Source organism: Notolepis coatsorum (genome assembly GCF_963971535.1).
Source record: "Notolepis coatsorum genome assembly, chromosome: 1".
NCBI classification, from domain to species: domain Eukaryota; kingdom Metazoa; phylum Chordata; class Actinopteri; order Aulopiformes; family Paralepididae; genus Notolepis; species Notolepis coatsorum.
Genome location: NC_140165.1, coordinates 133,450,162 through 133,474,040, shown reverse-complemented (window position 1 = coordinate 133,474,040; position 23,879 = coordinate 133,450,162). Strand labels below are relative to the sequence as shown.

General features: G+C 42.4%; 1 protein-coding gene across 5 annotated transcripts in view; it reads right to left on the bottom strand.

The window, feature by feature from the left end:
• Nucleotides 1-23,879, bottom strand: part of LOC311241000 (nipped-B-like protein A) — a 143,976-nt gene that overhangs the window by 44,442 nt on the left and 75,655 nt on the right. For all 5 annotated transcript variants that reach the window (XM_084329645.1, XM_084329647.1, XM_084329648.1 and 2 more), the window contains exons 25-31: nucleotides 23,029-23,161; nucleotides 17,825-17,968; nucleotides 17,413-17,499; nucleotides 3,926-4,146; nucleotides 3,373-3,475; nucleotides 3,028-3,126; nucleotides 2,700-2,846 (exon numbers count right to left, since the gene is read on the bottom strand). In XM_084329645.1, coding sequence (XP_084185771.1) covers nucleotides 2,700-2,846; nucleotides 3,028-3,126; nucleotides 3,373-3,475; nucleotides 3,926-4,146; nucleotides 17,413-17,499; nucleotides 17,825-17,968; nucleotides 23,029-23,161 — 934 coding nt within the window. The remainder of the gene's footprint in view (nucleotides 1-2,699; nucleotides 2,847-3,027; nucleotides 3,127-3,372; nucleotides 3,476-3,925; nucleotides 4,147-17,412; nucleotides 17,500-17,824; nucleotides 17,969-23,028; nucleotides 23,162-23,879) is intronic.

The window sequence follows — 23,879 nt, the reverse complement described above, 5'->3', positions numbered from 1 at the left end:
TGATTATGCCATTTATGTGGGGTAGAATATATTTTTTGTGTTTCGCGCCATATCCGGATCGCATGAGTGATTATGGGGCCAAATTTCCGTTCGCATTGCTTAATTGATAATTTGGTGTATACTATGCCCTTCAGCCTATGTGGAGCTACTATATTTTCTTCTAAATTTCTCCAGGATACTAATGCTTGGGGATCAAACCATGTTGTTAGTGGTCTTAAAGTGTACGCCTTAAAGTAGTGGTAGAAATCTGGAAATGCCATACCTCCGTCTGCTTTGTTTCTCTGTGCGGTGGATCTTTTTATACGTGGTGGTTTGTTATTCCAAATAAATTTGTATGTGGAGGAATGTAATTCTTTCCAGTAACCCTTTGGAGGGGGTAACGGTAGCATTGAGCTGAAGAAGTTGATTCTAGGTAGGACTTCCATCTTAACTATTGATATCCGTGCCTGTACTGAGTTTTTAAGTTTTGACCACCTGACAAGGTCATATTTGATTTTGTTTTGGATTTTTATGTAATTGTGCTTCACCGTTTGGCTTATGGTAGGGAATATTTCAACTCCCCAACTAAAGTGTTTTACCATCTGTATCTCTTTTGGGAGGGTTATATTTCTTTTTGCAGGGGCGTTGAGTGGGAGGAAGGCCGACTTCGGCCAATTTAACCTAAATCCCGATAGATCTCCAAAGTCCTCAATCAACTTGAGCAGATGAGGCATTGCGGTGTTAGGGTTTTGCATGAACAGTATTACGTCGTCCGCATATAAACTAATTTTGTGTTGTGTGCCCTTGATTATGATTGGTTCTATGGATTGGGATTGTCTTATATATTGTGCTAAAGGCTCTAATGATAAATCGAATAGTCCGGGACTAAGAGGGCAACCCTGTCTGGCTGAGCGTGATACCGGAAAGATTTCGGAGATGATTGTACCTGTTGTAATCATGGCCGATGGGTCTTTGTATAATACTTTAATCACATCAATGAATCCTTTTCCTAACCCCATCCTTTCTAATACTGCCCATAGATACGACCTTTCCAACCTGTCAAAAGCTTTCATTGCATCCAGGGACAGTATCGCCTTAGGTGTGTTGTCTTCCTTGTTGGCATCTAGTACGTGTAGTAATCGTCTTATGTTATCAGTGATCAAGCGACCTCTTATGAAGCCAGTTTGGTCCGGATGCATTAAAGACGTCATATGCTTTTGTAGTCTGATGGCTAATACCTTAGAGTACAATTTGATATCGGTTCCGAGGAGGCTTAAAGGTCTATAACTACCGCACTCTGTGGGGTCTTTGTCTTTTTTAAGGAGGACTGTTATGAGTGCAATATTGTCATTCTCATGGAAGTTCCCCTCCTTGACTGAGTATAAAATCATATTTAGTAATAAAGGTCCAATTATGTCCCAACAAGAGAGGTACATTTCTGGTGGGATACCGTCTCTTCCAGGAGCCCTACCACTTTGCATTTCAGATATGGCCTCCCTAAGTTGCTTAGATCTTTTGTACACTTAATCTCAAGAAGGTGCTGAATGATTGTTCACGTCTGGTCAATGTTAGCATGGTGTTATTGACCGTCAAAGATGGGAAAAAAACAATAATAATAATTTATATTCTCCTTTGGTTCATTACAATTTACTCAAGCATAGTAACAGACACAATATTTCTGACACTGGGAATGTATTCCCTGAGGACCTTGTAGAAGTGGAGCAATCTTCCATGATAGGTATGTACTTTTAGGCTAATTTTCTGAAAATATGGCTCAGGCTTAAAGGACGACTCCACTTTTTTTGGAAATTAGCTTATTTAACATCTTCCCTGGAGTTAGACAAGAAGATGCATACCTTTTTTGTCTCTGTGCGTGCATTTTAGCTTTGGGAATAGACGCTCCGTTAGCATAGCTTAGCTTCATCACTGGAAGTGGGGGAGGACAGTAGCCTTACAGTGCCTTACAGTGTATTGCAAGGTCTGACATTGACCAAACTTGATATGCATGACCTTGGTGGGCTCTAGGTCAACTCCTGAAAAGGGGGTCAATGTCAGACCTTGCAATCAAAAGTTAGGGGGCGCACTGAAATTATGGCAAGGGTTATTAGCCCCCTAACTTTGATTGCAAAGTCTGACATTGACCCCCTTTTCAGGAGTTGACCTAGAGCCCACCAAGGTCATGCATATCAAGTTTGGTCAATGTCAGACCTTGCAATACACTGTAAGGCACTGTAAGGCTACTGTCCTCCCCCACTTCCAGTGATGAAGCTAAGCTATGCTAACGGAGCGTCTATTCCCAAAGCTAAAATGCACGCACAGAGACAAAAAAGGTATGCATCTTCTTGTCTAACTCCAGGGAAGATGTTAAATAAGCTAATTTCCAAAAAAAGTGGAGTCGTCCTTTAAGAGGTTAAGAAATACTGCATTACTCTCATCTCTTTGCTCCAGGACAAAGTGCAGTGGTTTTATGTTGCCAGTAGGTGGCAGTGCACAACCACTCATTGTACACTAAAGTGAACTTTTCATGAACTCTCTAGAGTATTTCCATGACAACAGGCACAACAATTCCAATGCAAGAGCTCCTAAGACTTGATAGTACAAAGACAGAATATAAAAGGTTTTTTGTGTCGGATTACATTCGACAAATCAAATAGCCACGTATTGTATAATGACACTGTGTGTGGCATATTAAAGAGCATGTGTGCACGTTAGTGATTTACCAGTATCCTCTCTATGAGCATGTCGTAGTACTGCTCGGTGAGCTGTGGTCTGCTGAGCACAAAGCGTCCCAGCAGCTCCACGGCTGCTTCCCGCACGCTGGTCGAGTTGTCCATCAAGCGGCCGTGGACGCCACGCTGCATGTCCAACTGCAGGGGGACACGGGAGGGTGTTAGGACAGAACACAACTCCACATCCGAGACAGAGAAGATCCTTGGGGGGGGGGTTATTTCAAGGAGTAGGATCGCTCGCTCAGATAACCGAGAAGGATCGAGAACCCATAGCCACCGCCTCGAGACACACACATACACGGTCGTAATTCTTGCTCACCCTTGCCAGTATGCTAGGGTCCACAGCCACCACCTCAGACAGACACTTCATGGCTTTAGTCCTCACGGCGATGGCACTCTCCCCAAGAACTCGTAGGATCTAGACACGCAACAAAGAGAAAGTTAGAGAATGTGCTAAGGAGCCTAACAGCCCTAGTCTGTAAAAAGTAGTATGCTACCTAGTGTTGCTATGCCTTATAACCGTTTAAACAGTCTTAACTTTACGTCCCAGCCTCATGAAAACATTATTAATCTCGTCATGGACAGTTTGGCCATGATACTTATTCAGTGGATAGAGAATCACTTTTCATTGATTCAAAACAAATGAAAACACCAGTACTCTTACCTGTGTTAAATAAATATCAAAGCTCTGGGCAAACGGCCTCATGGAGGCCAAATAACGCACAATCAGACAGGAGTCGTCGTAGTCCACAGTGTCGGAGTTCATTCTGAGGAGAGGAAGAGACAGGAGGTTTAGCATATGGGCTACGACTGGCTTTATTACACTTGAACAATTTATGGTGCTATGGAAGACCAGACTCTTTAAAATGATAGCTAGCTATAGAGAGGGGGAGAGAGCGAAAGAGAGAGGGGCTCATACAGAACCAAGCATTTCACCGTAAAGTATGTGTATTTTATTGTGATAATTAATAAACAAACTTGAACTTAATAAACAAACTTGAGAAGCAACACAGGGTGAGAAATTCATCAACTATCCTTCAAAGATTTCTTTCAAGACAGGTTTGTTTACCTGCCAAAGTACCTAGTGACATAAATAAACTAACCACCCACAGAAACAGACAACATTAGTAGAGCGTCAGAGGAAATGAGTGTTTCTGGCTCGAGGTGAACACAACACACAGTGAGCGGCGAGTGTTGTTTCCATCTCTCTGAACTACCTCAGCGTGGCGAAGTGAGCTGGCGTGATCTTGATAATGTTGCGGAGGAACTTCTTGCGCTTCTCAGCGCGCTGCATGATCTCGCCGGTGGATTCCACTTCCTTGGCGTGATGAGGCCCTTCCGACGAGTCGTCTTCCTTCTGGTTGTGGGTCCGTATGGACTTCTCCGCCTCCGTGGTGGCGTCCCGGTACCACTGGGCGATGTAGAACTTCCGGGCAAACTGTAGGGCAAGGCAGGGGTTACATCCTCCAGCTTAATGGGGCAAAGACAGACATTTTAATTATAGCTGCGGAAAAAAAATTGCCTCCCAGACCTGGGCATTGTACTGCCCGCGAAAGATTACATGATAATTAAAAAAAATAAAAAAAACGTTCACACGCACAATATACGCTTACCTAGGATTTGACTTGATTCAACAACAAAGCAGTCAGGGCAATGGCAAGCCGAAAACTGTAGTGTGGTTTTTTCCACAACTGAGGTAGGTAGATTACATTTTTTTTATTTGCAATTAATTTCAAGGCAACTAGCCAGCAACAATCTCAAACACATGAAAACCCTGAAAGAAGTCAAACCATCAGCTGATCACCGGCACAGGTACTCATCCATGTTGGGAGCACTGCATGGTGAATTTTCAAGGCGTTTTCAAGATTTCAAAAAGGTTGAGGATGAAATGCAGCTGGTTTCCTCTCCCTTTACCTGCAGTGTTGATAGTTGTTCAGCTTGAACTCATTGACCTGCAGTCTGATTCACTACTGAAAGAGCACTTTAAGTCAGCATCACTGCTAGAGTTCTACTCTGCTCTCAAGGAACAGAACTTTCCAAACATGAGGAGACATGCTCAGAAGATGTTGGTTCTCTTTGGATCCACCTACATATGTGAACAGACATTCTCAGTCATGACGTTTACCAAGTCCAGATCCTCTCTCACTGATGAACATCTGGCAGCTGTGCTTCGCATCTCCACCTCAGACATGCAACCTGACTTTGATGGACTTGTTAAAGCTCAACAGAGACTGGATTTCTCACACTGAATGAAAAAAAAGAACTGAAGAACACTAAAATGTGGAAATATAACAAGTGAAATGGGACACTTGATATTTTTTTTCTTTTTTTTGCACAGTTCTGAAAACAGTAAATGTTTAATATAGGCATGTAAAGTAAAAAGGCTACACAACTGGGACACTTTTCTTTACACAGTTCAGTGACATGTCTTGTTTATTTTGGCTATAAGATGATGTGATGTCTTTAGAAAGCTAAGAAAATCCTTGTTTCAATAGTATATGAAACTCAAAATAATAACTTTATTTGTATAGCACTTTTTCATACATGCCCTTTGTTATTAATGTTTCACATTTTGTTTATCATTTTGGAAATAAATTCTATTTGAATAAATGATATTTTTGAAAGCTAACCTCACCTTTTAATTGCCAAATAATAACATACACTCTTACCAGGGGTCAAAACAATGCCATTTACTGCTTTTTATATAGAAATAAAATATATATTATGCATAATTGAGTTTGGAATTTTGGCCCGGCCCGCCAACATATTTTCAGTTGCTCATTCGGCCCCCCGGGAAAAATAATTGCCCACCCCTGCTCTAGGCTAACAAACCTCTTGGGGCCGCTCAAGGAAAATGTCCACACAAATATAAAAAATCTGGCGTAACATTCGACCAGTCCATGCTTTTCGAGAAGCACCTGTTTTTTCCACCTCAGGAATATAGCCAAACTCCGGGCTATTTTATCGCACGCAGAGCTGGAAATGGTTATCCATGCTTTTATTTCATCTAGCCTGGACTACTGCAATTTCTTATTGACGTGCCTGAGCAAAGCCTCAGTGGACCGGCTACAACTGGTCAAAAATGCTGCTGCTAGGCTGCTTACTAGGGGTGGGACGATACATCGATCCAGATCGATATATCGATCTATTATCAATAATCAAATAGGATCGATGCAACGTAAAAAGATCGATTCATATTGCGATACTCTTATTTTGAAAATCCCCTCGTGAGCATATCCGCCCGGCCGGAACAACATTAGCTCAGCGCAGCTCCCTGTGTAGACGTTAGTATTGCTTCAGAGTCAGCCTATTTTGCCCGAAATAACTGCCTGTTGTTTTTTCCCCACAAGGGGTTAAATGCATCTAACATGCTTTCCATCCTCTCCATTCCTTTATGCCCAATATGTCGCGTTAAATACCGAAATGAACGTTGCGTTAGCGTGAGCTAACTATGCTAAGCACTGCAGCTAACCATGAGAGGAGAGGAGAGGAGAGGGGACTTGGGAAAGAGCAAGGGTGGGGGCACTGGGCAGTCTACCTTTCTGTGGGGGACTGGGTTGCGTGAGGGGCATTCTGTGTGTGTGTGTGTGTGTGTGTGTGTGTGTGCGTGTGTGTGTGTGTGTGTTACTGAGGATGGACAGATAATGTTGATATTCATCATGCAACATAAAACAATTGTAGGAAGTTTGGGAGAGGAAAGGGTTTTAGCTTGCGTGTTGTGAGTTCCAAAACATTTTACTTAAAGTTTAAAGCTCAATATATAAAAAGTTAACAGGAGGTCTATTTGTATTAAAAACAATAGATTGTTTTTCATTTAAATGTCTGGAAGAGCTCAAAAATAAAAACATCAATTAGTTGATCTAAATTTGACTGATTGTGTTAAATGGGCACATAATATCGCCTCATATCGATCGCAGGCACCTGAATCGAATCGTATCGTATCGTGGCAGACTTTGTGATATCGGCAAATATCGTATCGTTGTCCAAAGAATCGATATCGTATCGTATCGTGATGAAACTGGTGATTCCCACCCCTACTGCTTACCAGGTCCAGGAGGTCCGCCCTGGCCTCCCTGCACTGGCTTCCTGTCCAGTTCAGGATTTGTTTCCTGGTTTTTACTTATAGAGCAGCTCACGGACAGGCCACCACGTACATCTCGGACCTCATACACCCCTATAGCTCCAGCCGGTCCCTGAGGTCTTCTGATCAGGGCCTCCTGGTGGTACACTGAACCAGGCTAAAGACTATGGGGGGCCGAGCTTTTGAAGTAGTGGCCCCTAGGCTCTGGAATGAGGTCCCCCAGATCTTGAGAGCCTCCCCCTCTGTGGACTCATTCAAGGGGCAGCTAAATACCCACCTGTTCAGGTTGGCGTTTGGCCACGTTTCTTCCGTTTTGTCCATGCCTGTTTTTATATTGTATGTTTTTATTATGAATTGAACTGTTCTTTGTTTTTTAAACTGACAAAGCACTGTTTTTACCTTGGATGTGTTTTTTTTTATTGCCTTGTTTTTTATACTCGTGATGGGAAGGGTGCTATAAAATAAAGCCTTACTTACTTAGGCCTTGTCCAGACTAAAACTATTTTGATCCGTTTAGTTTTCGTTTCGTTTTAAGGTTTCCGTAAAAACGAAAACGTCTCAAGATAATAAGTGCATGCCACAAATTTACAAAATAAATGTCTTTCCGGTTTTATTTTGAAAACCCCGACCGGAAGTGTTATAGTGTCTGTTACTTACTTTTACTTATCCTCTTCGTCCCGGTTGGGGCATAAGGCCGCAATCATACACTGCCACTGAATCCTGTCTCGTGCTTAGGGCTGCGCTTCGTCCCAGGAAAGACCCATCTCCTTCAGCTCCATCATCACTGTCCTTCACCAGGTGTTCTTTGGTCTACCCCTCTCTCTCTTCCCAACTGGGGTCCATCTCAAGGCAACTTTGGGTAACCTTTCATTGGGCATCCTCAATACATAACATACACGACATCTCCTTATCTCAAGGGACATATGCAAGCTGCCTGTCTTCTTATAAAGTTCCTCATTCGAGATTCTATTTGGCCAAAAGATGTTGCAGATCCTATGTAAGCAGCTATTGTGGAAGACGTCAACCTTTCTCATATCCTGTTTTGTTACTCTCCAGCACTCAGAGCCATATAGCAGGACAGACTTAACATTGCAGTTGTAGAGCCTGAGTTTGGTTTTAAGGCTATATTGTTTAGACTTCCAGATGTTGCGAAGTTGGCTGAAAGCACCTCTTGCTGTCTTTTTGCGTTCCACTTTCACTGCTTATGAGGCTTCCGAGGTATGTAAAGTATTCTACACATTCCAACGCCTATCCATCAATGGTGATTGGAGGTGCTGTTGGGGCATTGATGCACATCACCTGGGTCTTTTTCTGGTTGATGTAGAGACCAGTTCGCTTTGCATAATTGCTTAGCCGGTCAGACTTCTCCTGGAGGTGGCTACGAGTGGATGCCATGACTGCCAGATCGTCTGCAAAGTCAAGGTCTTTCCATTGGATTCCACAGGGACGGTCTGATGTAGTTTGACGCATAACCCAGTCAATGGTAATCAGGAACAGAATAGGGGAGAGGATGCAGCCTTGTCTTACTCCAGATTTAATGGGAAATTACTCTGTCAAGGTGTTATCAAGGATGACACTGCATTCAAAGTGTTCATAGAATTTTCCAATGATGTTGACCATTTTGGAAGGTATTCCATATGCCCTTAGGATCTTCCATAGGCTCTCGCGATGAATACTGTCAAATGCCTTCTTAAAATCGATAAAGTTAATATACAAGGGGACGTTCCACTCAATACACTGTTCGATGATGTTGCGTAAGGTAAAGATCTGATCGATACAACCTCGACCTTTGCAAAATCCTGCCTGTTCCTCTCTTAGCTTGACATCTATGGCACTATCAAATCTAAGAAGAATTCTGCAAAAGACTTTACTAGGGACGGACAGAAGTGTTATGCCTCGCCAGTTGTCACAATTTTTCAGGTCACCTTTCTTAGGAAGCTTGCACATGAGGCCCTTGCTCCATTCCCTTGGTATGGCATTGTGCTCCCATATCTTGGCGAAGAGGTCGGTCAGCACCCTGGAGGCTGTGGTGATATCTGCCATCAACATTTCTGCATGTAGCATGTCGATTCCAGGGGCTTTCCCCCGCTTCATATCCTTGATTGCCGTTTGTACTTCAGCTTGGGAGGGAGGATCGGTGTTAATAGCAATGTCATCCAAAGGTTCTGGATCTGCAGGCTCTTCAGGTTCTGGTCCATTGAGCACTTCTTCAAAGTGTTGAACCCATCTTTCAGCTTGTTCCCTTTCAGTTGTTATCAGTTTACCTTGTTTATCCTTAACTAGTTTAGTGTAGATGTTCTTTGGACCGCTTAGCTGTTTAGTGATCCTATACACTATACTGAGTTGTCCTTTAGCTGCAGCCGTCTCTGCTTCACTTGCCAGGTTCTCCACAAAGGCTCTCTTATCCCTTCGGGCACTCCTCTTGACCTCTAAGTCTTTCACCATGTACTCTTTCTTTGCACGTTCAGTTAGCCTGGGTGACTTTGCACTCAGCAGTTTGTCTTTGGCTTTCTTCCTCTCACCGATTTTTGTCCATGTCTGAGGTGTTATCCATTGTTTGTCTCCTTTCTTTCTAAAGCCTATGACACTCTCTGCTGTTTCTTTGTATACTTTTGTGATGTTCCCCCATGTTTTCTCAACATCTCCCTTTTCTTCTCCATCTTCATCTTCCAGTGCACTGAAGCGGTTTCTAAGCTCGATGGTGAACTCTTTTTGGACTTTTGGTGCAAGAAGCTTGTTGATGTCAAACACTTTGCGTCGCTGTTTGGTGTTGCTCTGAGTTTTAGCCTGATCTTGGCTATCACCAGGTGGTGGTCACTGCCAACATCCGCGCCGCAGTGGACTTTGACATCCAGAAGAGATCGTTGCCATTTCTTGTTGACAATGACATGGTCAATCTGGTTGACCGTATGCCCACCTGGGGATCTCCAGCTTAGTTTGTGGATGTCTCTGTGGGGGAAGATGGTTCCACCTATTGTGCATCTGTTGTTAATGCAGAAGTCAACAAGCCTCTCTCCATTGTTATTGATAGTTCCGCAATCATGCCGCCCCATTGCATCTTCTCTCCCGATGTTATCATTTCCAACTTTGGCATTCAAATCTCCCATAATCAGTGGCATGTCATGTTGTGGGACCTTGGAGACTGCACATTGCAGTTGCTCGTACCAGTCGTCCTTAGTCTCCTCCTCTGCCTCGTTTGTAGGGGCGTAACACTGTAAGATGGTCATTTTACAGTAACAGGAGTCAAATCTTGCTCTGAGCAGTCTATCACTGATGGGTTCCCACTCCGTGAGAGATTTGGATGTCTCCTTACTTGTGATAAGTGCTACACCGCTGGAGTGTGCATCATCTTTTCCAGAGAAAAGGATAGTTGAGCCCTCTTTTGTCACCTTGCGGCCTGAACCAGTCCATCTACACTCGCTCACACCAAGGATGTCCAACTTATAGTTCTGCATTTCTCTGATGACTTGTGCTGTCTTTGACGTTTCAAATATAGTACGGACATTCCATGCTCCAAGACGGATCATGGTTCGGGGTCTTAGAAGACTCATCTTCGAGCAGCCGACTTCCCGATTTGGGCTTTCATCTGCTGCTGTCATAGTGCCAGTGTTTTGGCTAGAGCTTCTTTTGGACACCAGGTTTTGTGGTTTGTGTTTTGCAGTTTCTGCAAAAGTTGTTTGTTTTCCGGGGTATGGTTGTTAGCCCCACGCCCAACCCCCAACCTGGAGGACCAGTGCTGCTTTTTGTCTGGCCCCTCCCCCGTGATCTGCCCGGCTTGGTTGAACCTGCCAGGGGCTTTAAACTTTGAGCCCCTGCCGATATAGCTCACAGGGTCCTTGAGGCACGCAAGCCACCCCACCACGTCAAGGTAGCAGCCCGGGGTATAGTGTCTGTTGCTAGCAGCTTAACTTGTGTCGGCCGGTTCTGTGCTTTTCGAGTTAACGTAACGTCATTCGTTTCCAAAGGAGAGAAGAGAAAGACCGCGGCTCACATGAAGCTCAAACTACCTGTTGGAATAAATTAATTGATTGATGTTTAACTAGTCCCTGTGTGTGTCCAATCATTTCGACTAGCAAACGTTGTATTTAACGTTACCTCAGGATACCATTCTATTGTATTTAGTTGGTTAGCTATTTAGCTAATGTAGATAGCATTTTGAATAGCATCAATGCTAGCTGGCTGGCTACAGCTTTATTTACTAATTTTAATAGTCAAGGTAAGAGAGGATTTGTCATGATCAACTGAAGGCGTATGCTATGGAACAATATGTGCTTGGGTTTTCAGAAAAAGGCCAGCTATGCGACGCTAATTATTTAGCTAATATTGATAGCATAGCTTGCTGGCTACAGCTCAACACCATGCCATGGGGATACTATTTACTAAATTATGGAGGCTTTGGGTTTGGATTTTATGGAAATTCTGACCAAGAATCCACATATGTGGACATAATTTCTCTAAAAGTACATCATATCAAAAGATGATTCTTAGTTTTTATTTGAATTAGGGTCCAATAAGCCCAAATAGCCGAGAAATAAAAAAAAATGCATGTAAAAAAAACAGCTTGGGCCTTAAGAGGTTAACCGTCAAGGTAAGAGAGGATTTGTCATGATCAACTGAAGGTGTATGCTATGGAACAGTATGCTTGGCTACTACTTTGGTTTTCAGAAAAAGTACATTTAGCTGTAAAAGCCCGATCAAGCTCTGTAACACTGTTAACACATTGGTCGCCAAAAACGACTTACGCAGTTTTTGCCCGCCATGCGTTGAACGCCAACAACGGCGTACGCCGTTTTTGGGACCAATATTTAATTTTTTCGCCATGGTATTCATAATTCATCCAGCCAACCTCCGGACTCCAGCGGGACCCTGTATGAGATTGCAAGGCCTCAATACCGCCGCCTGATGGATGGTCGGGCGAGTTACACTCTCGCCAAAACCGTAAGTGCCGATCGGTGCGTCGAGGAAATCCCTCCGGCAGTCACATCTTGTTACGGGACTCCAGACAAACACTATAGTGCATTTGGATCGCTTTCTAAACTTAATAATGGATATGATTTCGGCGTTTATTGCGCCATACAAACCGGAAATGGATGTAGGAGATCGGCGTCAAATAATTGGGATCTTTCTCCTCCAGTCTCATCGGCGCACGGTAAGAGGACACTAAAGTTATTTTCAGCCTGATTGTTTATTAATTTCACTGCAAACCGTCTGATCAACGTATCAACCCATAGTAAATAAAGCCGTTACTGACGATCAAGGAATTGTAAACGACCCCCCCCCCCCCCTTCCCCTTTCCTTCACGCATGATGAAGCATAATGTATACCGATCATATACATTTGAATTTTTTTATATAGCGTGTATAGGAAAGAAACACCAATCGATAATCTATATATGTTTCAGGGCCTATAACTACTGTTTTTGGAATTACAGCAGAAAAGATTAAAAACATACTTATATTCTCGACGCTAGTAACACAACAATGTATGAATGAAAAAATATAACGTTCCCACATCCTGAACGATAGATAATCGATGTTGAATGGGCCATAGTAATGTCAATATAGCAATACATTTTAAAAAGTTATAGCCCTGCAAAGAAGGTAAACATCTCCATAGGCTTTCAACTGTGGCAGACTGGCTATATTGATGGATATAACCCATGGCGCCCAATGTGTTAAGGGAGATGTCAATCTGTTGTCGACGGTGGTTGGTGATGTTTGGCTGAGTTTGCACATGCGGGTAAGGGAGAGGTGGGCTATGCGTCATCGTTCAGGAGAAGACTCGCATCGCTTGTAAAGATGGTGACGCAGTGGGGGGCGTCTTCAGAATTGCGCACTCTGGGAGCTGGTATCAGAAATTACCGTCTTCAGGCTGCCAGAACGCAGTTCCGTGTGGCAGAACGATGCAAACGATCAAATACTTTGCCTAAAACAACCAAAATCGTTTTAGTCTGAACATGGCCTTACTTACATTGTTGTTTTTTAAGGAGGGGTTGGTTTCAAAAGACATGGAAGAAGCCTGGTACTAAACTATTTTGGTACTAAACATCAAATTCAGAGATCGCGTTAGCATATACCAGTATATTCACATGTATTGTTACAGGACTCTAATCAAGGCTGACTACACAGAAAGATCATTATACTAAACTGTCATGAGACGTATTGTACAGAAGTAGCATCTTCAAAAGTAAAAAAGTTAAATGAGGAAACTACGCCCCCGCCCCCCCCATAACCGGTCTAAAGCAGTGGTTCTCAACTGGTCTAGCCTCGGGACCCAACATTTTCCTTAGTCATTAAGTCGCGACCCAAAATTTTTAACCACTATGATTTATGTAAAAAAATAAATATTTGCAGTAATACGCAATCTTTCAAAACATGAAATAAACACAAAAAAGTGCAACAAAAGTGCAACTATTGCTAAAAACCCAATGAAATAAAAGAATAATACATAATATATGCTTCTTAGCAGATTTCTTAGCTTAACATAACAGACCTACTTTTGGGGGAACTAATGGGATAACTGGGGTTGCAACAAAAGTGCAACTAGGGCTTAAAAACCCAATGAAATTAAATAATAATAATAAATAATTATGCTTCTTAGCAGACTTCTTAGCTTAACATAACAGACCTAAGTTTGGGGGAACTAATGGGATAACTGGGATTGCAATAAAAGTGCAACTAGGGCTAAAAACCCAATGAAATAAAATAATAATAAATAAAATGCTTCTTAGCAGATTTCTTAGCTTAACATAACAGACCTACGTTTGGGGGGACTAATGGGATAACTGGGGTTGCAACAAAAGTGCAACTAAGGGCTAAAAACACAATGAAATAAAATAATAATAATAAATAATATATCCTTCTTAGCAGACTTCTTAGCTTAACATGCAGGGAACTAATGGAATAACTGGGGATGATGTTTGCTCCTGACAAGAGTCTCAAAGTCTGGGGTGATGGTAGACAAAGCAACTCTGAGGTCATGCTCAATGTCCAATCTGTTCCTCCGCTTTGTCTTCAGCTGGACCAGAGCTGAGAAGCCACTTTCACAAAGATAGGTAGTGAAAAAAAGTAAAAAAAAAAAAAAAAAAAAAAAAACTTTTTTTTCCTTTTTTTTTACACACACATCCGCGACCCACTCAAAATGGCCCCGCGACCCACTTTTGGGTCGCGACCCACCAGTTGAGAAACACTGGTCTAAAGTAATGGGGTGCAGTTACACAGGGAGAGACGATAGGGGGCGGTATCTTCCCAATTGAGCTCAGAGAGAGTCTGCAACACTAACCTGAGGCTCGATTGATGAAATATGAATTCAAATCGCCAATAAAAACAAATACGACAAACAAACGCTATATAGCGTTGGCGGGCACTCAGCATGAACCAACGACAAAACGCATCCAAAGTGTTAACCCGTTTGTTGCATTTGTTCCATTTTTACACAACTAAATGCAATGCCGGTGAAAGCTCCATTGGTGTTAAAACTAGGGCTGCAACTAACAACTATTACGATTTTTTTATTTTGATTATTTTGAATGAGCTATCGATTATTGAAACGATGAATCAATTAACACTTTGGCTGCCTAAGGTTAAATTCATGATATACCATAGATTGCCAGCGCTATTTGTCTATGGAGAAAGTCCCCTTCTTTGCAGGGCTATAACTTTTTAAATTCTATTGCTACATTGCCATTATTAGGGCCCATTCAAAGTCCTATATGTATTGTTCATTGTGTAGCAACGTTAAACTTTTTCATTCACATATTCATAGTAAAGTATGGTCTAATGTATAAGTATGTTTTCATCTCTTTCTGCAGCTTTCTCCAGAACGTGATATATAGCCCCAAATGCATTATATTGATGATGAAATACAGTTTGATGGCAATCAGCGCGATATAAAAAATTCCAACTAGACGTACTTCTAGAAGTTACTACACGTCATCTGATGTTGACCGGATGGGCGAGGGGGCGTTTATAATTCCGTGGGCAGTGTTATACCAATCATCTAATGTGGGTCAAATGTTGATAATAGCAGTTAGTATCGAAGACGGTAACGTTACACGCTGAAACTCACCCCAGTCTCCGCGCGCCGTTGGGCGATCATCGTAGAGTAGAAATCTTATCATTATGGGATATATTTTTACCCGGTCCATCTCCAGCTTGTATAATGGTATATACGTCCAAATCATGTTGTTTATCGAGTTATTGCCAATCGATCACTGTGTAGCGTGACGAGCCAGAGTCCCATGACCTATAGCGAGCGCCCGGAAGTACTACGGACGTCTAGCACAACCTCTATGGCACATCCTGTTTGGCGATTGCGCCGATCGGCCACCAGATGGCGCTCCTGAACCGCCAGAGAGCGGTTCTCAGGCCAGCGGAGGGGACATATGAATCCGATCGCAGATTTTTGAAATATTGATATAAGGACGACGTAACGTGTCCTCCGGCAACTTTAGCATGGCCAGCAAAGACGTCTAAAGACGGTTCCCGGCACCCAAAGTGTTAATCAGATAAAAATAGAAAATTAATTGCATACAACTTCTTTAAAAAAAACTTGCTAGAGACTTCCGGTATGAGAGCAGACGGGTAACACACGTGCGGTAGAGCTGCTGGTCAAATGAGCGAAAAAACTGATAAAAAAGGACCCGAAAAGTGATTACAAATTAAATTAAACTTAAATTAAACTTATTTTTTTATTTTAAAATTCAAATTTCTTTATTTAATTAGATTGTTCCCGACATAATGCTATATGCCCCGACCAGATCCTTGACTCCGTTGTGATACAGATTAATTAGAATAGTAAGTGGCTATCTTTTTTTCTTTTTACCAGCTGTAGATCAATGCCGGTAGGCTTGAAAGTTTGTGTGTCTGAAACGCTATGTGATACTATACAGTACAGTTTACACAGCACAGTACATGTTCTGTATACTATTGCACTAAATGGTAACACTTGATATGCAAATATGCAACTTGTTTGTTGAAATGTTAATAAATGGGAGCTTCTCCTCCTCCTCGCAGTCCTCGCAGCCAGTCGTCCAATGAGCGAGAGTTAAAATAGGCTATAGGCTTCTAAAACTATTTAATATGCTAAACTTATTTTTCTATTTTTAAATTCAAATGTCTTTATTTCATTTGATTGTTCCCGACATAATGCTATATGCCCCGACCAGATCCTTGACTCCGTTGTGATACAGATTAATTAGAATAGTAAGTGGATATCTTTTTTTTTTACCAGCTGTAGATCAATGCCGGTACGTGTGCTGGGAGCGCACCGTTTAGGTTTGAAAGTTTGTGTCTGAAACGCTATGTGATACTGTACAGTACAGTTTACACAGCACAGTACATGTTCTGTATACTATTGCACTAAATAGTAACACTTGTTATGTAAATATGCAACTTGTTTGTTGAAATGTTAATAAATGGGAGCTTCTTAACTCTTTCAGTGCCACGCCTGGTTTTCCATTTTACCGCTTGAATGCCACCATCCGCACCAATGTTAACGTTAATATCGCCTAATCTATGTTTTAAATTATGGCTATGTGTCTAATCTGCCCATCGCATTATCAAAGACTATTTTCCAGACAGTGCTGTGAAGGCAGATTGTTTTTTTATCGCGTCGTTGCCGTTTCAGAGCAGTTAGAAAAGCCCCCGTTTTGATATAAAAAACAGCTCATTCTGGAGCATTCTATGAAAATCGTCTTTTAGTGGAATATTCCACAACGTTGATATTCGTCGGCCTTTTTATGAATCGTTTTCAAATAAACGCTAGATGATCAATATTATACGTGCACGCACGCACATTACGGCCGCGCGCGGATAATCGCCTCGTTGATTTCCTCTCGGAGTTTTACATTGAAACCGAAAGAAGACATTTCACAAAACAGCTTATTATAACTTCATCAAACTTACTCTGATTATCCTACCACTGATAACATAGAGTCCTTACCTGACATCAGATGGTATCCAACTGGTATATTCCAATTCCTGATCACCATTCGAAAAAATCGATACGTGTATGGATCCAACGCGACACAGTGGATCTCCATGATCCGCAGGGATCTGAGGCTCCAGAATGAACTCTAGTAACCCCGGCTGGATCAGTGAACTGGAAAATGTGGAGTACCGGATTTTTTTCCCCATTCATTTTCATTGAGTCCATTCCAAAATCACTTATGTCATCTGGGAGACGACAGGGGGCGGTTTTTTCCACAGTGATCACCGGCGCAGCTCGGCAATACTCGGGTAGGCTCAGGTGATGCAATAATTTTTCAGATCGCAAAAAAAAAAAAATAATAATAATTCTGAGAAATCTCGTGAGTGGCTAGCAACCACCTATAAAAAAACACGAGAAATCTCGTGAGTGGCACTGAAAGAGTTAAAACAGCCATCTCTTTCCCGACAATCCCCTCTGTGCACGAACCCTTACATATGGTAATTAAACATTAAAACACCTGCAGCTTATAGTCCAGTGCGGCTTATATATGTACACATCATTCAATTTAGCTGCTGCGGCTTATAGTCAGGTGCGGCTTATAGTGCGAAAAGTACGGTAGTTGTCGATTAGTGGATTGGTTGTTGCAGCTCAAACTCAACAGATGGGAGATGGCGTGCGTTCCACTCAACTCACCACCAGGGAGGCGTCCGTCTCAGCGTTCTCCTCCATGTAGTCCAGTAGAGCCTTCTGCAGCTGCTGAGTCTCATCGTTGCCCGGCGCCTAGAGGAATTCAAACAGAGATTCATAGGTGGCTTAGTCCCCCTTTTCATGAATAGCACCTTCACTTGTCAGAGCTCCCCCGTACAAGGAAGAAAAACATTCTTTACACACCTGTATGTCTTAAACAGGTGCTTTTGGAGGGGAGCAGGTATCGCAGCGAATACCTGATGAATGTCAAAACGACTGAAACACGGTATTCGGTGAAGATGATTGTAAGTGAATACATATTGTGATACATACCTCATATTAACCATTTGGTCTAATTCAACTGGGGAGGAAAAATGACAACAACAGGAGTGAGTAAGAGATGTGAGGGCTTCCGTACCTCTAGCAGGATGCGATCTATTGACCGCTGGTCCATCTTGCTGGTGACTCCGTCCTTCCTCAGGCGCGCAGCCACCGTGCCCAGGTAGTCGAGAGAGGCCACTCGCAGAGCCATCTCCGTCTGCTTGTTGCTGAACTGGTGCACCTGGCAGGGGGTAAGAGAGAGAGGAGAATAGGAAATGAGGTCAGCAACGAATCGTAACAACATTCAAGAAAAATAAACGACAGACTGCTCCTGGGACCGGGTGTCTGCAGCTGTCTGCCAAGTAGACTGAGCAGCAAGCCATTCTAGTGTGTTAACGCTATTATCTTGCTGATCCTGTTATCTCGCTTGCATATAAATCTGCTATTAACACTTTGAGTGCCAGTTTGTTTGTCGTATTTTTTTTATTAGGGATTTGAATTCATATTTCATCAATCGAGCCTCACGCTAGTGTTGCAGACTCTCTCTGAGCTCAATTGGGAAGATACCGCCCCCTATAGTCTCTCCCTGTGTAACTGCACCCCATTCGTTTAGACTGATGGGGGGGGGGGGGCGGGGGGGCAGTCTCCTCATGTTACTTTTCCGACGAGGTATCTGTAGAGACCCATGTTGATCGCCGGCCCGGAAAACGCATGGAATATATATTTACAGTACCCAACGCTGAATCAATAAACGCGATCGATATTTGGAATGGCGATCAGGAATTGGAATAATCTTTTTGGATAACATCTGATCTGAGGTAAGGAATCTATTTTACCAGTATTGGGATAATCAGAGCTGTTTTCACCTATATATCAACGTGTCCCATATGCGTGTGTGTGTGGCTGTGAGTGTGTGCTCGCTGATCAGGAAATGAGAATATATTTTTCAGATCGCTTCTCTAGCGTGCATAAGTACACATATACTATCGATAATCTAGCGTTTATTTGAAAACTATTCATAAATAGGCAGAAAAATTTAAACGTTTTTTGTGTATGCCAGAATATTCCAGTAAATGCCGTTTATCACGGAATCTTTATATTTTCCTGAAAAACGAGGGCTTTTCAAAATGCTATAAAACGGAAATGAACCGATTAAAAAACAATCCGTCTGAACAATGTTGACTGCAAACAAGTCATTGATAAACGACGGGCAGATTAGACACATAGCCATAATTTAAGACAGAGATTATGCGTTCACAACGCTATCATTGAAGTGGGTGTCTGAGTTCTGGCCGGGTTCCGAGCGAACCAGAAAGCAAACAAGGTTTTAATCCACACCACAACATGCAGGCAAAAGGGTTACCTATTTTTAACACAAAATCATCGTCCTCCAGCACTTCTGATTCTGCTATCACATTCACATGGCACTATTTTGTTTCTCGGAATAAGCCGGTCTATTACTGTGCACTGGAGCCGTCTCACAGGTAATGCGGCCCGTCAGCCATTTCAGAATAATGGAGGATGATGATTTTGTGTTAGAAATAGGGAACCCTTTTGTTTGCATGTTGTGGTGAGGATTTAAACTTTTTGGCTTCAAGACCCTGTTTCTGCCGCTTGCTGGCTTTTCCCCGGCTTGAACCACGGGACTCGGTAAGTACCGTAAGCTAATGGCTTTGCAAGTATCTCATACAACTTAACACATTCCCCGTCAATCATGTTGTACAGTGTTATTGCCGGCCATGCGTTGTCTGCCAAACCACGCTGTACAGCGATATTGAGATCAATATTTAATTTTTTCGCCATGGCATTCATAATTCATATATACACCTCCGGCGCTGCAGCTGGACCCTACGGCTAAAAAAAACGACGGCTCAATACCGCCGCCTGGTGGATGGTCGGGCGAGTTACACTGGTAAACAGGATATGGCTGCTGTGCGTCGATTAAATTCATCCGGCCGTCAGATATTGTCGCAAGGCTCCCGACAGACACTATAGTACATATCGATCGCTTTATAAACTTAATAATCGATATGATTTCGGCGTTTATTGCGACATACAAACCGGAAATGGACCTAGGCGATCGATGTCCTATACCTGGGATCTTTCACCGCCAGTCTCATTGACGCACGGTAAGAGGACGCTGACGCCATTTTCAGCCCAATTGTTTTCCTTTTCACTGCAAACCGATCTGATCAATATATCACCCATACTACATAAAGCATTTACTGACGATCACAGAATTATAAACGACCCCCCCCCCCCTTTTCATCCGTGCATGATGACGCATAACGTATAGGATCATATACAGTTGAATTTTTTAATATAGCGTGTATCGGGAATAAACGGCAATTGATAATCTATATATGCGTTTATGCCTATAACTCACGTTCTATGAATTACTGCAGAAAACGATAAAAACATACTTATATTCTAGAAGGTATTTTTGGATGAATCTATGAATCAAAAAGTATAACGTTCCTACATCATGAACGATAGATAATCGATGTTGAATGGGCCATAGTAATGTCAATTTAGCAATACAATTTAAAAAGTTATAGCCCTGCAAAGAAGGTGAACATCTCCATATGCTTAGAGTGGTGGCAGTGAGGCTACATTGATGGATATAACCGTGGCAGGGAATGTGTTAATGGCCAAACATGGGAACTATCCCTTTAACAATGGACTAAGTTTAGTTTAGTTTACTCAGTTTATTTGATCAGGGACAGTGCATATCAATCAACAGTCAATCAAATTAATACAAATTAAAAACTGTAAATATGCCAACGTCAGCAGGGTTGCTAGTTTTCAGTTGTAGTCTAAAAAATATTAGGACATTAAAGCTAATATAAAAACAATTTAAAACATATTCTGTACATTCACTCACTAGGCATTCATGCATCTATAAAAAACAGTGTACAGGGACAAATCAAAGCCCATACATGGACAAGCACTGTATAAGCAGGCTACATATACATAATCAGGACAGTAAGGCTAGTGGGCAAGCATACAGGGGTTGGGCAGCTGGAGTGTATTTGTACTGCGGATGTGTGATGGGATGGTGTTCCAGAACTCTGCAGCTCTTATCGAGAAGGCTGATTTACTAAATGTGCTTTTCCTCCCTGGGATGATAAAATGTCCCTCTAGTACTGTTCTGGTGAACCTGCTGCTTTCTGTTAACACATTCCTGGCCAACCACGTATATATACACGTTTCGGAGCCGACCGTTGAAGGCCAACCACGTATATATACGTGTTAAGCTTGTTTTTGTTTTTATTCCATTCTAATATCCCGGATGTTGTCACAGAGCTGTATGTTGGCTGGAAAATGCCTTTGGGATTCGGAAAAGTGCCGTACCGGCCAGATCCTGGTAGTGGCGCTGTCTCGAGAATGGAGTACTCCTTGTTGCAGACGGTGTGTCACTTTTTTTTCATTTCGGGTTAATTTTTCTGTTAGCCTGAAGCTATGGCTTCAACTGATCGCCTGGAATACTTATCGCGACATTGGATTCGGTATGCAGTAAAGGAAGATAGCATCAGCCAATGGACATATCGATCTACCAGATGGCGATCAATAACTGGGAAATTCTTTTTGGAATCCAACCGGCCACAGGTAAGAGCGATTTGACGTCAATTTCAGCCTGATCGGGCCTTGCTCTCATAGCCAACAGCGCATGTTGTTGTAATAACGAATGCCGTTATTGGTAATAAACAATAATCAGAAACGACTTCCCCTGCCCCCCCCTTTCATGCATTCATGGTGGACCATGATACCGATCATATGCATTTTGATTTTTAACTCTAGCTTATGTATGGCCGAAACGCCAATCGATTTAACGTTATTAGCTTAGCGCCCTATAACTAGCTTCTCAGGAATTACCCTAGTCCATTCTGGTATAATGTTCATATTGACAACGCTATAAAATGGGAACGTATTGATGAAAAAAAAAATTCTTTATGGCATATTGAAGGTTTATACTGTCAATTGACAATGACAATGGACACATAGCAATAATATAAAATATAGATTTAGCTAGGGATGCCCCGATCACGTTTTTTTGCCACCGATACCGATCACTGATCGTCTATGAGCCATATCGGCCGATACCAATCGTTTTTGGTTTTATAATATATATTTTTTTTTAATATATATATTATATAATTATACTTGTAGTTGTATTATCTGCGAGACATCGCCACCACGCAACAAGTCAAAATGTTCGCTATCTGCAAACAGCTCCACTGTCTGTGTGTATACTCTGCTTTGGTCAAATCACATTCAGCATGCCCTCAGCTAGCCCCTTTCGTGACTGCGATGCAAGCCAGGGGCTCGAATACGCATCGAATCAATGTTATAAGACATTGATATCAGGAGCTATCTGTAGCTACTGCTAGCCGGCTAGATAACGTTAAGACAACGCCTCAGTGAACTATTTAGTTTACTGGGTCATTTAGTTTAAACAGTGAGCTAACGTGAGCTAACGTTAGCTACCTAGCTAACAGAGGTATCATGCACTCGACTATTGCTGGAGCATTTGTTGATATCAGGAGCCATCGGTAGCTAGCCAGCTAGATAACGTTAGACAATGCCTCATGTATTAAACTAAAAGTGAATAGTTGACTGGGTCATTTTCTTTAAACAGTAACATTAGCTAGGTAGCTAACGTTAGCTCACAGGTCACATGCACTAGAGCAGACTATTGCCGGAGCCTGTTGACACGGGTCTGGGAGGGGGAGGGGCAGTGCTCTGCAGCAGCAGAGTGCCTGAGAGAGAAGTCAGCGAGTGAGAACTCCTCTAAGAATTGGATCATGTTTTTCTATCGGTTTTCACGATCTGCGAAAATAAAGCATTATCGGAATTCACAGATCTCATATTTATACTGAATATCGGCCGATACCGATCGCTGGCCGATCGATCGGGGCATCCCTATATTTAGCTCTACAAACAACCTCACGCACAGTGAAACATTGTTATGAGAAGCTGGCCTTATAGAGTGAGATTAGACGGCCCTCAATGGCCGCGAAAGTGTTAAGAACTGTGATAGAGGTGGTAGGGCCAGACCGTGTTGGATTTTATATATCAGGCTGGCATCTCTGAGTTTCAGCATGTGTTAACCCTTTCACTGCCGCACTACCAAACAGTTAACCCTTTCACTGCGACAATACACAGAAGGTTAACCCTTTCACTGCCGCACAACAGCAGATTAACCCTTTCGGCGACCGTCGGTTGTGTGATAGTAAAGGGTTAACCTTCTGTTGCATGGCAGTGAAAGGGTTAAGGAGGTGGGCAGACAGCCACACTAACCAGTAGTCTGCCAAGGAGACTGAGGAGGAGCTCCGCAGCAGGCCACTCTGGCTTATTGACCGTTGACAACAGGTCCTGGACAAAGTTCTCAAACAGCGGCCGGTAATCCTCCTCTGCCTGTTTACTGCCACACCTGGGAGAGAGGGAGGAAAAGGTGGAGGAAATGGAGGGCAGACAGAAACGTGGAGAGGGATGCCAGGAGAGGGAGGAAGTAATATTATAGATAAATGTATAGATACAGGCAGACAAATAAGACACAGATTTATTAGAAACATCGTATGAACTAACAACATTGTTGCTGTGCAAACACAATTTCTGATATAAAGCAGGAGCTCATGAAAGAGGACCTTAACACTTTGATTACCACTGGTGAACATGGTAAAACGTGGTTAAATGCCAGCACCCACTTCAATGATAGCGTTGTGAACGCATAATATCTGTCTTAAATTATGGCTATGTGTCTAATCTGCCCGTCGCTTATCAATGACTTGTTTGCAGTCAACATTGTCGAAAGGGATTGTTTTTTTAATCACTTCATTTCCGTTTTATAGCATTTTGAAAAGCCCTCGTTTTTCAGGAAAATATAAAGATTCCGTGATAAACGGCATTTACTGGAATATTCTGGCATACACAAAAACGTTGTCATTTTTCGGCCTATTTATGAATCGTTTTCAAATAAACGCTAGATTATCGATAGTATGTGTACTTATGCATGCTATAGAAGCGGGCTGAAATATCGATTCTCTCATTTCCTGATCAGCGAGCACACACAGACACACACATATATGGGACACGTTGATATATCTGTGAAAAAAGCTCTGATTATCCCAAGACTGGTAAAATAAATTCCT